The sequence below is a fragment of the Colletes gigas genome, unplaced genomic scaffold, assembly GCF_013123115.1.
Source record: "Colletes gigas isolate AHSC1104 unplaced genomic scaffold, ASM1312311v1 Colletes_gigas_Sc00011, whole genome shotgun sequence".
Taxonomy (NCBI): domain Eukaryota; kingdom Metazoa; phylum Arthropoda; class Insecta; order Hymenoptera; family Colletidae; genus Colletes; species Colletes gigas.
In genome coordinates, this window is record NW_025106640.1 from 6,958,275 (window position 1) to 6,970,429 (window position 12,155).

The following is a 12,155-nucleotide window of genomic DNA, read 5'->3' on the forward strand; positions in this document are numbered from 1 at the left end:
CTTTCGCGAAGAAACTTTTTTAAAATCGGGGCATTCTCTGTGGCAACTCGCTGCACGTACCCTATTTTCTTTATGAAAACCTCGCAGAACCGGTGCAAAATGTTTTTTAGTCTTATCAAAGACGTCGTCGCTGATCCAAAAAATGTCGAAAACCAGCGTTTCTCGTCCATAGAAAACCGTTTGACCAGGATTTAACTCGTTTCGATAAATGCATCAAGTACACGTGTTCTGGAAACGAACGATAGGAGGTCGTTAGAGATTAGAAACGGGCAAAATTCTTGTCTAAACATAAATTTCAAAAAAACGGATAAATAAAAGTATTTTGAATGGAATGCTTCGCGAGAAATAAATAGAAATTTAACCGTTCGATCGAATAAACGTGAGAAATAAATTTATTACTCGAACAAAATTGTGCCCATCTCCGTTGGAGATCACTGCGCGCAACTGCGACAAGAATAAAACGTCGAAACGAGTTTTCTTCTAATCTTCGACGGCCCTTCGTCTCAAATCGATCGACAGGGCACGAGAAAAATATCTGTCGCGTTTTCACGGACGAATCTACGCGATCCAAGTCGAAAGTCGAAGAAAACCATGAATTTAAAGTCACTCGTTCACAACGATCTCTTCGATGGTTGACACGCAATTTTTGTTCGCCATTTTATTCCAATACTCGTTAGGTGTCGGTATAAAAATTTGTTTAATAACCAGACGCGTGGACTCGTCGGTGAAAATCGCGTTTCTACGCTCCGTACAGCTTCCCTCGAATTTTGGAAGCCTCCTCGGACACTCGTCTCCATAAAAAATATATGTATATGTATATTTACACAGCTACCGAGTTATTTACACGCGTATGAGAATAAGTTAATTGCGTTGTAGAAATACAATGTGTACTAAGTAACGGTGTCTATGCAAGAATATATCTCTAGGATAGGTTCACACCTCTTTCGGGAGTCGTTGCTCGCGATCAGCGTGGCTGTCGAACCGATACACAATTAAGTTAATACGTGACAAATATTTTATAAATATACTACGCGTTTAGAAATCGCGTTTAATCGTCGACTATTAGGTACTCGCCCGGTGGCGTAAAAAAATACAAGAAATCGGACCGATATTCTTTTCTCTTTCTTTTTTTGGCGAACGTAGATAAACACGTAGATCTTCGTTTCGATTTTCGGACGCGAAACCAACCCCTCTTTGTGTTAATATCGTTGCAAAGTTCGACATTCTCAAAGGACAATTCTTCTCTTTTATGCTTTGTACAAACACGCAATATTTACCCTTTAGAAAATTCACGAACAAGAGATATTCAAGGCTTTCCTAGGTTCTTAAATTAAATTCTTACCGGACAGTAAGAAAAGCGACAAATACAAAATGATACATTCTTGTCAACGTATAAGGTATTGCAAAAGTAATCATTTTTGAACGAGTGCATCTTGCATTATTGTTCCTCATCCTCTTACAGCAGTTGGATCAAGTAGAACATTAAATCTACGCTAAGTCTGGATTAGATCCGAGTTAGAGTTGTACTATGCTACTCTACTTTGAAAATTGTTAATCTACAGTTCACCTATTGATCACACGTTTTTCTTTTGCATAATGTAACAATGGGGACTAACGATTATTTTTGCATCACCATATACATACTAAAAATTCTAAAAATCCTTTCCTGAGTTTCGCTGAATGGAAAGCTGCACACAAATGTTAAAATATTAATTCATTCGAGAGTAGCACTTGATCAAAAACACCAGTGCATTAGTGTGAGTCAACGCGGGTTTAGAAATAGGAAATACTCCTTCACTTACGTTATTAATGCATATGTTTTCGACGACGAGCTATTCTTGAAACACAGAAGATACTAAAAAATTTTAAACAATGACTTGAGGAATAACTAAAAAGTGTATTGTGTTCAACAAAGATATAGAAGATATCGTTTAAAAAGACTAAAGTTTCCCGCTTCACTCAAGAAAAAGACACACGCACACAAACTGCAGAAAATTAATAGATCCAAGATTCATCGATCACTCACGCTCAACAATTCTTTTCGTCGTCAGAAAGTTATTTTATCAATTACTTGCAAGCAATACTTTACTAAACGAGCATCGCCCAAAGCGCGACGAAGGGAACAATGGCTACAGAATTCGCCAAGTTCACAAATATTCATCCCGAGTTCTCTGCGCCTAGTTACGGCTGCGTTCAACAACTATAACAATTCGTCGCTGGAGTCGCCGTACTAACATCCTTAGGAACTTTCGTTATCCAGTCAAATCATCTTCCCCGCAAAATATCATTCGATAAGGCAAACGACAATTCACTTCGGAAACTATCTCTCGATCAACGAACTGCGAAGCTCCTAAGAGTGTTCAGAAAAATCGATTCTGTGAGAGTGACTGCATTTTGCGCAGTTTCACGTGTGAGAAAAGCGTGTTGCGACCTGTGCGACAAGGCGCTGAATAGAGACGCATTAGACGGAGCCAGTTTTTGGCAGAGACTTGAGCTTCAGCTCGCGGCGTTGCTCGTGGTACTCCTGAAAGCATGGCACGATGCAGAGATTGATCTGGCATTCCGGACAGTGGTACTTCGTTTTCCTTCGGAGTATCCTGTTGTGGGCGTCTATCGTGTTCCAGCAATGATTGCAGCCCAAGGCGGGACCTGGACGCAACACTGGACAGTGGCCCAGACGCTGATCACCTGTGCTTTCTCTGGCTTCCCTGCTCGTCGTCTACAACAGACCAAGAAATAAATTAATACTGGAAGAACATCTCTGTACATTTGCTGAAGATAAATTGCCAACGGATTGGATTCGTCTAACAAGAACTACCTTGCATAGAGTAATACAGTCTGATTGAAAGATTATAAAATACAAATAGTAACGCCTTAATATAGCCCTAATCTTTTATCTTCAGCCAGAGCAAATCAACAGCTATAGTTTAGCCACTGGTCTCCTTACTTGAGGGGACGAGGAGCTGCGTCTGAGCTCGGTAGTTTTCACTCTGAGCTCGGGCGCTAGGGCAGCGGTGGTCTCGGTGGTGGCTGACCCGGATTCCTCCGCGATATCCTCTTCGGTTTTGATGAGAGGCGCCGGCTCGACGACGATCGACGGACTGGTCGTTCTGCCAGGGAACTCTGGGTTCGAGTGCTGCCTGTGGATCAGGTAGTTGCCACTGGTGGACTGTTGCTGACTAGACAAGAGCGGGTGAGAGTGTTGCTTCGTCAGGTAGGAGGGTTGAGGCACGGTCAACAGGTTTGTCGATGTGGTCACCGTTAACAGACTTGGCTGGTTCACCAGAATCGGCTGTGGCTGCGGCGGCGACGCGATCCGCGACTCTTCCCAGCTTCTGGACGTCTGGGGTAGGTTCAGCGTCGGCGTCGCGACGTGTATGGGCAACGGGACGATGTGAGGCGAGGACATCTCGCTGTCCGGGGACAGGTGATTCGGTTCCTTCTTCACGCGTGGCTGACGGGTCAGGAGTCTGCACCTTTTGGTACCTATTGTTTGCCTGCATACGGCTGAAAAATACAAACAGAGTCAAACGGATGTTTTCATTTTTGGGTTGTTGCAGGTCGCGAAGGTGTATTTAAATAAATGGTCATAGATATCCTTTTGAAGATGGAAATGAGAATGGAAGGAGTCTGAATGTCCAGGAGAAATTTTTTTTTTACACAACACATTGACAAGTATGTGAGTATTACTGTGTGGTTTATGCACAGGATATTTACAACGTTCTGTTTATATGCTGGCACATAATTGTTTACACCTTGGTACCCCATATGCTTCACCAACGCGTGTCGTTTTTAAATAAAACTTTATTTTCATTGTCAAAATTGCTACATAAATAAAGATCTAAAAAGACGGATATCATACGTGAACAAAGTCCCGTCACGGCCGGAAACAACTTGAATTATAGCACTTCCATCGCGTTGCTTTTATTAAAGACGTTACACAGAACACTGACACAGTAAACTCGACTTCTTCACATATAAAATTCGTACCGATTAAACTAGTGTCCTCTCGTACGTCCCGGCGACAGTTCATAGGGGCGAGAGGCGTTAAGTTTAAGAGTGTATACATTACGTTCAACATTTTTAACATCCTATAATTATCTATTATTTTGTACAGATGTAAATGGAAGCACACCCAATGTATGCTTTTCATTAAAATAATCGTTCGATTATTTTCTTGATAATATACATCGACTGTCTCTTAGTAAATAAAGTCTATTTAATATTATCGTAGCTTTTGTTAATAAAAATTCAAAGAGCTCGCGTGCTTCGGACCTGAACCTAACTATACAATATAAATTATAAATATTTATAATTCAATTCGTCGGAATAAGAACAGGAAGACAAAAATAAATTGACAGTTTTCGTCGGATATTTATTAAGTACGAATAAAATAAAATACGGACCTCATCTATTTTAAATGCAATTACATAAAACATGCAACACAACTGAATAATACTTATTTGCACGGTTATAAAATTAAGATTGGAAGAGTATGTTTTCAATGATAAATGATATTTACATTGTTATTAAAATTCAATGCGCTTAGTTTAGTGCTAAACATGATACATGTCTTTTAATTAATTCTAGCATCGTAGTTGTCTATGAACTTCGCGTTTTCTTCGCGCTATTTTTGTCACTTTGCCTACGCAAACGAGCAAAATAACTCTAGCCTTAAAAACCACCATCGTGGAAAGTTAAAAAAAGAGAAAAATCGACAATCGAGCGATAAGTTGTCGTATCGTAAAACAGTTTCTCAATACATGCATTACTTTTTTATGTTTCCACGAGTTAGCAATACAGCCATACATCTAACAAACCAACGTATAAACTAGGAAAACAATCATTCCGTCGTATTGCACTGTACGAAGCACGTTGCTTCTTAATGCATAAATACAAAAATACATTTGTACAAATCATATACCGTTACATACGGTACGCAGTTAAGCGATCAAAAGTGATAAAAGTTAAAAATTAATAAAAAAGATTGTTTCGTTACTATTTTAAAAATTCTTTGAAGAACAAAATCTCAAACAATTTTACTACCACAATTATTCGTGAATATCGAAAGACAATTCGAGCATATCGTACGCTTTTCATTATAATGGAAACCAGAGTTCCACGCTTCTCTTGCTTAACAAAAACCAGCGTACTTGAATTTCACGCTATACCCTGTAACCTGTTATATCTACTTTCAGGGTGAAGCCGGACATTCACAACTTCGAAAGGCTATTCAGCGATACAGATTCATACAAACATGTGGAGGAAAGAATCAAACGGGAAATTTAAATCCGAGACAATAAATTAAGATTTGTTGAAATACGTAATCCGGATTTAAAAGACAAATCACTCGAGACTCGACTCCTTTAACCATGTTTTATGGTTACGTATCTTTGCTTAAAAGTCTACGTCTATATAAATAAATTAAATCTACCGCGTACAACGATTTAATCTGTATCAAATCCGCCTCCGAAGTTGCGCTGTATTTTACGATCGCACCCTGTATAGTAAAATGTTTCGAGCGGCGTAGAATCATTTTACGAAATTTTGAACGACCCCGATCTCTGCAAACAATATATTATGTAACTTACAGAAACTATCGTACGCGTTACAAAAATTCACGCACAAACTCGAACAAAGTTTTACGTGAATCTACCACCGTAGCAACAATTAATCGTAATACATGTATTGGCGACGAATCGCTTGTGTTCGAAGATTTTTGTTCGTAGACAAGTAGTTAGATCCGTAGGATGTGTTAACTGTGTGCAAGTACACATGATATTATTCTTTTGACTAATAATTTCGCATCGCTACTTTATTCACTATATACACGAGTTATGCGTCGACGTTGTTATATAGCTAAAGTTGGTCGAGCAAAATAGTTTCACTATTTACCGCGGCGTTTCGTGAATGTAAAGAGTCGATATATTGCACCAACTTTATGTGTATGATATAGGGCGATAAAAACGTTAAAAAAAAAAAAAAAAAAAATATGGTCAATGTAGTTCATCTATATATCTATCCGAAATCACATCGCGCAATCTAGACTTCAAACAATACGTTTCGACAAAAGGAAACGCTTTCAAAGCTTGTTTTATCGTCCAACGGAACTTCCGGTACCGGACAACGCGACCAACTCGAATACATCGTTGACGTACAGTCCAGAACTCGCTGATTCGGATTTCCTATTTGATAATTGTTCGTGAACGAGTAATTAAATTGTCGATAGAAGGGAAAGCATCTATCAATGTACAATTCTTTCTTTGATCGAAAGAATAATTTGTTTCCCTCTTCCATAGAAGATCGTAGAAAGAGTAACGAAGCGAAGAGTTCCGAGCATTGGCAAGGAACATCTTCAGTTACGCCACGTGTATTCTAATATAAAAAAATCTTTGCAGCGTATAAAGTATGTACCGATGTTCGTCTCTTTGACAGAGTTCCCAATTACTCCGAGCTTCTCATAGGCAGGGACTTGTACCGGTATGCGAAATACAGAAGTATCAGTATAACATCATATAGCTATATAAAAATACCGATATATTTACTTACACCTACCGGTAATTTTTTCGGTGCTCTCTATTCCGTTACAAATCTCAACCCAGACCTAAAACCGGTACTATTTTCTTATAGTAGTTACACGTTACTAGTCGACGATGGAAAATATATTCTAAAACGTTTCCATGTTATAATAGAATGGAAATAGCAGACTTGGTAGCAAAGTTCGGGTGTCAGAATTTCGGTTCGGTTTTCGGTACAGGTTTCTTGGCGTGATACCGGTACCAAGTCCTTGCTTATAGGTGCGTACGAACTAGGCAAAAAGATATCTAAAAAACTGTGTGTTCACTGCGTTTGACACTTTACGATTCCCCGTCCCCCCCGTTTCTCTTCTCTCATTATCATAAATGAGTATCACCGACAAATTTTTAATACTTCTCAAGCTCGTCTATACATGTAACGACGGTCGGCGCGTCGTGGCCGGTTCACATCGCGTTGTAATTAACGCCGTGTAAATTGATCGGCATCGTGGTGCTCGGTAAGGCGTAGTCCGTGTGCCTGCTGTCGATGTAACCGCTCAGCATCGTGTGCGGGCTGTGAGTGGTCAGCATGGTGTGCGTGCTGTGGGTATTGTGTGCACTGTGCGGAGTGGTGGGTGGTCCCATTGGTGTGGGACTCTGCGAGTTAACGGGCTGGGCGGATGGTGCTGGCGGCGGCGAGGAGTTCACCTCTTGTTTCACCCGCGACTTCAGGCTGGGTCGGTTGTTCGGGTAACCGCGCTTCTTGTACTCCAACCATAGCGTTCGGTTGTTCACGCCGAACATCCTCGCCGCTTTACAGAACCCTATACCGCCGTAACGCACAGCGTCCAGCGCTCTGATAAAGTTCTCGTCCGCTTGCGGGTTCGTCGATCGTTTCCTCTTAATTGCAGTCTGCGGACTGGCGCACGGGCTCTGGCAGTTACTGGGGCACTGTGTAGACGGTGAAGGGCCGCTCGACGATGCGTGCTGCAACGTCCCGTGGGAGGAGTTCGGGTAATTCGTCAGGGCGCAACTGGAACCAGTCGTGCTGGTACCAGAGTACTGATCGCTGATGGTCGAGGAAGCTGTTATTTCGGGCGTGGTAAAAGCTGATGACGCTTGGATCGACAGATTCGTTTGACACGAGGACAGAGCGAAACGTGGATATGTGTGCTCCATAATAGTCCATTGCAATCCTGTGGAACAGACCGGTTTATCTTTGGTCAGAGCACAGGAATTAGTTCGACCGGCTATACGTTTTTATTAAATGCAACGATAAATACTAATTAAGTGTGTCGGATATGTATGAGATGTGATTTTTAAAAAAAAAGTTGTACTTTTGTAAACTAAATGTAAACGATAGTTTGAGAAAGGAGAACGTTATATGTGGCTTGGCGAAACGGAATCAAATGTTTATATAGTATATTAAGAGCATATTAGCATGATCGTGTTATTGCTCGTAAAATCGTATTGTAGAATAATATAGGTAATTGTCCAGTTTGAATGGAACTCGATGCTTTATGCTACTGTGTGTGAAAAAAAAAAAAAAGGTAACGATGCTAAGCTGTAAGCAGAAAAGAATGGAAAAAATATTTTGTAAAAGTCTATGAAAATAAGTGGTATACATATGGAAATATTAATAGAACTTGTGGCATGGCACAGATACATTTTAAAGCACATTGTCATTGATCTCAAGTATTGGAAAAGTGTATGACTTTGTTAAATTAAAGGACAGAGCAAGGCACACATACACACTCAACAATGTTAAAGGCCCGATTTTACTGTCCTCTAAAGAACATTATACATTGTGTGCTATGTATCTGTGTACCATGGTGAATTTTATGAATGAGACTAGCCTTGAAATATTGCATAACTAATTTATATTTTTCCTCAACTTTCGCTCTATTTTCATGTCAAACGTCTGTTGATTTTCCTTGTGCAGTACATTTAAACGCATCTGTGCCAGCATATAATGTGTGTAAGTTTTGTTTATCAACATGCAGTTTCAATACCCACCACACTCTGTACAAATTTTACTTAACTACCAATTTACCAAGATATTTGCGTGAAAGATATAGTAATCATGCATGTACAAAATCAAGTTATTGCCGTTCGTGTACAGTAGCAAATAGGGTTTCAAAATACGTTTGGATCGTATAAAAATCAGTGTTCACGGCTCAAGTAGTATTCTATCATACAACTTTTAACGCTCCATCGCTAAAATTAATATAAAAATATATTATAATTTCCGATAGATGTACGTAAACTGTGGATTTGTAATAATCTATAATTTTACTCTGTTGCAAGCACAATATTAAAGTAACTATAAAAGTGTTATTAAGCTTTACCTCTGAAACAATTCTTACACAATTTACTTGCTACATTTTAGTATTAATCGTTCAGAATATTCCTGTAAAGTTTTTTATATAAGTCATGCAGCATAAAAAGAAAGAGGCAGTAACTTTAAATGTAGACAACTACCCCATTTATGTACACTGAATTTATTCAGAGGTATAAAACGTCCTTTAAAAATCATTTTACGATACGTCGTTAAACGTTTCATCATTCTTCTATAATATTATATCATACAAACAAAATTATTTCAGATTAATTGCACGCATTATTAACAATTACTTACCTTGATGCGCAGGTGGTTGCGAAGACACTGAACTCTGCGCCACGTTACCGCCCGTTTGTTGACTCACATCTTGTATTGAACCGTCGCTCTGTGCCGGTGTTGTCGCGGAACTGTTCTCCATATTGCTCATCTAAAATAAATTGCACCAACGATATTTTCATTCTGCATAGAAATGAAAATTTTGATGTAACAAAATCGTGCATACAATTGATATTTGATCTTCGTCGATGCTGCCCTGGGATTCGGTACTCGTGTTCACGGGTCTCCTAAGATTTTCACCACCATCTTGCGAAACTATTAATGGTTCTGGTTTTACAATATTTGTAGCAACTAAAGTGATTTCGTTAATTTCTTCCGGTTTATCGCCAGATCCGGATGTTGATCCTGTAGATGACTTCCTTAATCTTTTTCTGCGAAAGGATGGTGATAACGGAGATGGGCTGGGTGAACAAGATTCACCACGATCCCCTCCTCCAGGTTCGCTGCTACTACTCGGCCACTTGGTCAGAGAAGCAGTATGCATTTCTGCCAGTCCTTTTATCTTCAAACTTTCTGCAGTCTATGCAAGAGAACAAAGAAAGTATATTAATTGTACATTGTTTAATAATGGAATTATAATAAAAAAACATTTTTGTATACCTTTATGATCGATGGCAACTGATCCTGTGATATGTTTACCTCGCCATAATACATAAAGTCAACCATGATTTTTAGATCAGAGAATTTGACATCCTTCAGTATGACAATTGGATGTTGACAGGGATTCACGGTAAACAATGACTGGAAGTATGTACTGCATGCGGACAATACAACTTTGTGCGCTTGAAGGTGTCTGCCCTCTGCAGCCAGTGTCACATCTACCAGAGTCTCATTGTTCAACAAATTTGAGAAAACCGAAATGAAGTTCGGTTGATGATTGTTCCACCGCAAACAAAACTGTTGCATTGACATTTTGACAGACTGTCAAATTACTACCAAACAGGGCAAGTGTACCTGTGAAACCATTGACAGCTTAGTTTTTCTGTAAATTATCGTTATGGCGTAATGGAGGAGGCGCGAAACGTGTTCGAATGTACCTTCGACGATTTGTAAATAAAAAAGAAAATCGTGAACGTGTTGTCGCGAAAAGGAAATATAACAAAACGTAACAATGGCTCGTGACAAATACGATTGTCGACGCTATCGAATGATCGTGGCAACGAATGTAAACATTAAACTATCGCCGGAACGACTTCCCAGTCGCGATTCACAGAACTGTTAAATCCTACCTTACGCAAATTGTTTAACTACTGCCGTTGGTCCGATTTGCCAAAACGCGTACGGAGATATTTACCCGTCGACGTCCAAAACTTCCATTGAATTGGCGAGTTCGCCTCGCGGACGGACGGAAGCTGTCATTCTCGTAAAACACGCGAACCGCCACCGTACAGCGTTTCAAAGACGCGTAGAATAAAAGAAACAACCCTCCACGATACGGTTACAATCGTTTGGCGCGCAACAAATATAGACTTGCCACTGAAATGTTCGCGAAAAAAAGAGAGGCGAAGTAAAATTGCTCACTTCGTTCGGACGTGGTTTCCACGGGATAAAGCACTGTCAATAGGGGCCCGTCCGGTTGACACCACGTAGCTTAAAAATTCGTCGATTCGCTCTTTTCTTTTTATTTGGAAAAACAGAGCTCGGTTCGCGCTGCCATGGATTCGACGAAATTTTCCACAACAGACTGAGCGGTGACGCTTGTGTAATTCACAAATGACGTCATAGGCGAAAAATTACGAGGCTAGAATGGCGCGCGGCAAACCTCACCGAAAATCGTGCCGACGTGTGTTTTGACCTATCGCGACGAATTTCTCGTGCAACCGACAAATACAAGATCTTATCAACGTGCGTTCTTAGAAAATCTAACTTGATCAATATAGCGGCCGACCAATAGCGACATCTGGCGAGGATCTGTCAACCACGACGTTGAACCACGGACGAGGTATAAAATAGAAGTTGCATATAATGTTTTTCTCCAATCACGCATTGCGCCGTTATCCGAGGCAGAACGTCCAAGTTTATCGAGAAACAGTGATTAATTAACACTTGTTGCATTTGAAATCTGCCAAATTCGATCTTGGAAGTTCCTTCAGCAGTTACTGTCATCATTATTGCTACTGCCATTCCAATTACAGCTGCGATTTCTAAATCAATTTATCAAAAATCAGTGTCATACATTGCATTTATAATTTGTCGTTTAATAAATTTAACGAAAGCGTCCATTGGTTTTAGATATGCGTTGTTGCGCGTCCGGCGGCGTATTTCCGATCCTCCGTAGGGAATTCGGCGGGGAACGCTGCCCGTGGAGTGCTAAGGCACTCTGCTCCTTGGACGCGGGAGTTTCAAACGAAGATCGCTAAATAAGGAAAATAATAAATGGATACAAGGATTTGAACAAACGTAAATAGTACTTTAATTAACTCAATAAAAGAATATAAAACAAAACAACCAAGATTTCGCAGGAATCTTGTAACCCTTTCGTACACTTCCGCTCTCTTAATTCAAGATGTTTCTCTCGTTGCCGATTCAACTCTATTAACTAACTCAAAATAATACAAGTACGATCTCGCTTAAGTTACAATGATACGTCCGTTCACTTTCGATCTCCGGATTCAAGTGAAGTCGCTCTGCCGTTCGGTCGAGGCCCAGCCCACACGTAGGCCCCTCCAGTCGTCCTTTCTTTCATTCGGACCGGGCGCAAAACTCTCGCACGCGCGTTCCTCGGCACACTCCCCCCATCCCTCGAGAACGGTCCTATGCGGCACGTGGTCGTTATCGGCTTTTCCACGCAGCCCGTTTCCGGCTATCGATAGCGCACGGCCCAAGTTCCAGGAATTACACACTTAGGAGAAGGGATCAAAGGGGAGCTCACGACGATCCAAACATCCGTCTCCAATAAATTATTGGCTAATCTATTTCCCGAAGTGAAATCATTAACCTCTTTTAATCCGTAGAATTGGCGC

At 40.4% G+C, this 12,155-nt stretch overlaps 1 protein-coding gene across 2 annotated transcripts; it reads right to left on the minus strand.

Moving 5' to 3' along the window:
* Positions 1 to 1,697: 1,697 nt before the first annotated feature.
* On the minus strand, positions 1,698 to 11,054 carry LOC122398628 (longitudinals lacking protein, isoforms H/M/V). 2 transcript variants are annotated; one of them, XM_043398708.1, is made up of 6 exons: positions 10,714 to 11,054; positions 9,793 to 10,146; positions 9,359 to 9,712; positions 9,154 to 9,283; positions 2,948 to 3,507; positions 1,698 to 2,719 (listed from the first exon to the last, which is right to left on the minus strand). In XM_043398708.1, exons 2-6 carry the CDS (start codon positions 10,102 to 10,104, stop codon positions 2,462 to 2,464), a joined length of 1,614 nt encoding a protein of 537 aa, XP_043254643.1. In that variant the 5' UTR covers positions 10,105 to 10,146; positions 10,714 to 11,054; the 3' UTR covers positions 1,698 to 2,461. The 2 variants fall into 2 exon arrangements, with proteins under 2 accessions (XP_043254643.1, XP_043254644.1); XM_043398709.1 differs by lacking the exons at positions 1,698 to 2,719; positions 2,948 to 3,507 and adding an exon at positions 6,574 to 7,711.
* Between the last annotated feature and the right edge of the window lie 1,101 nt (positions 11,055 to 12,155).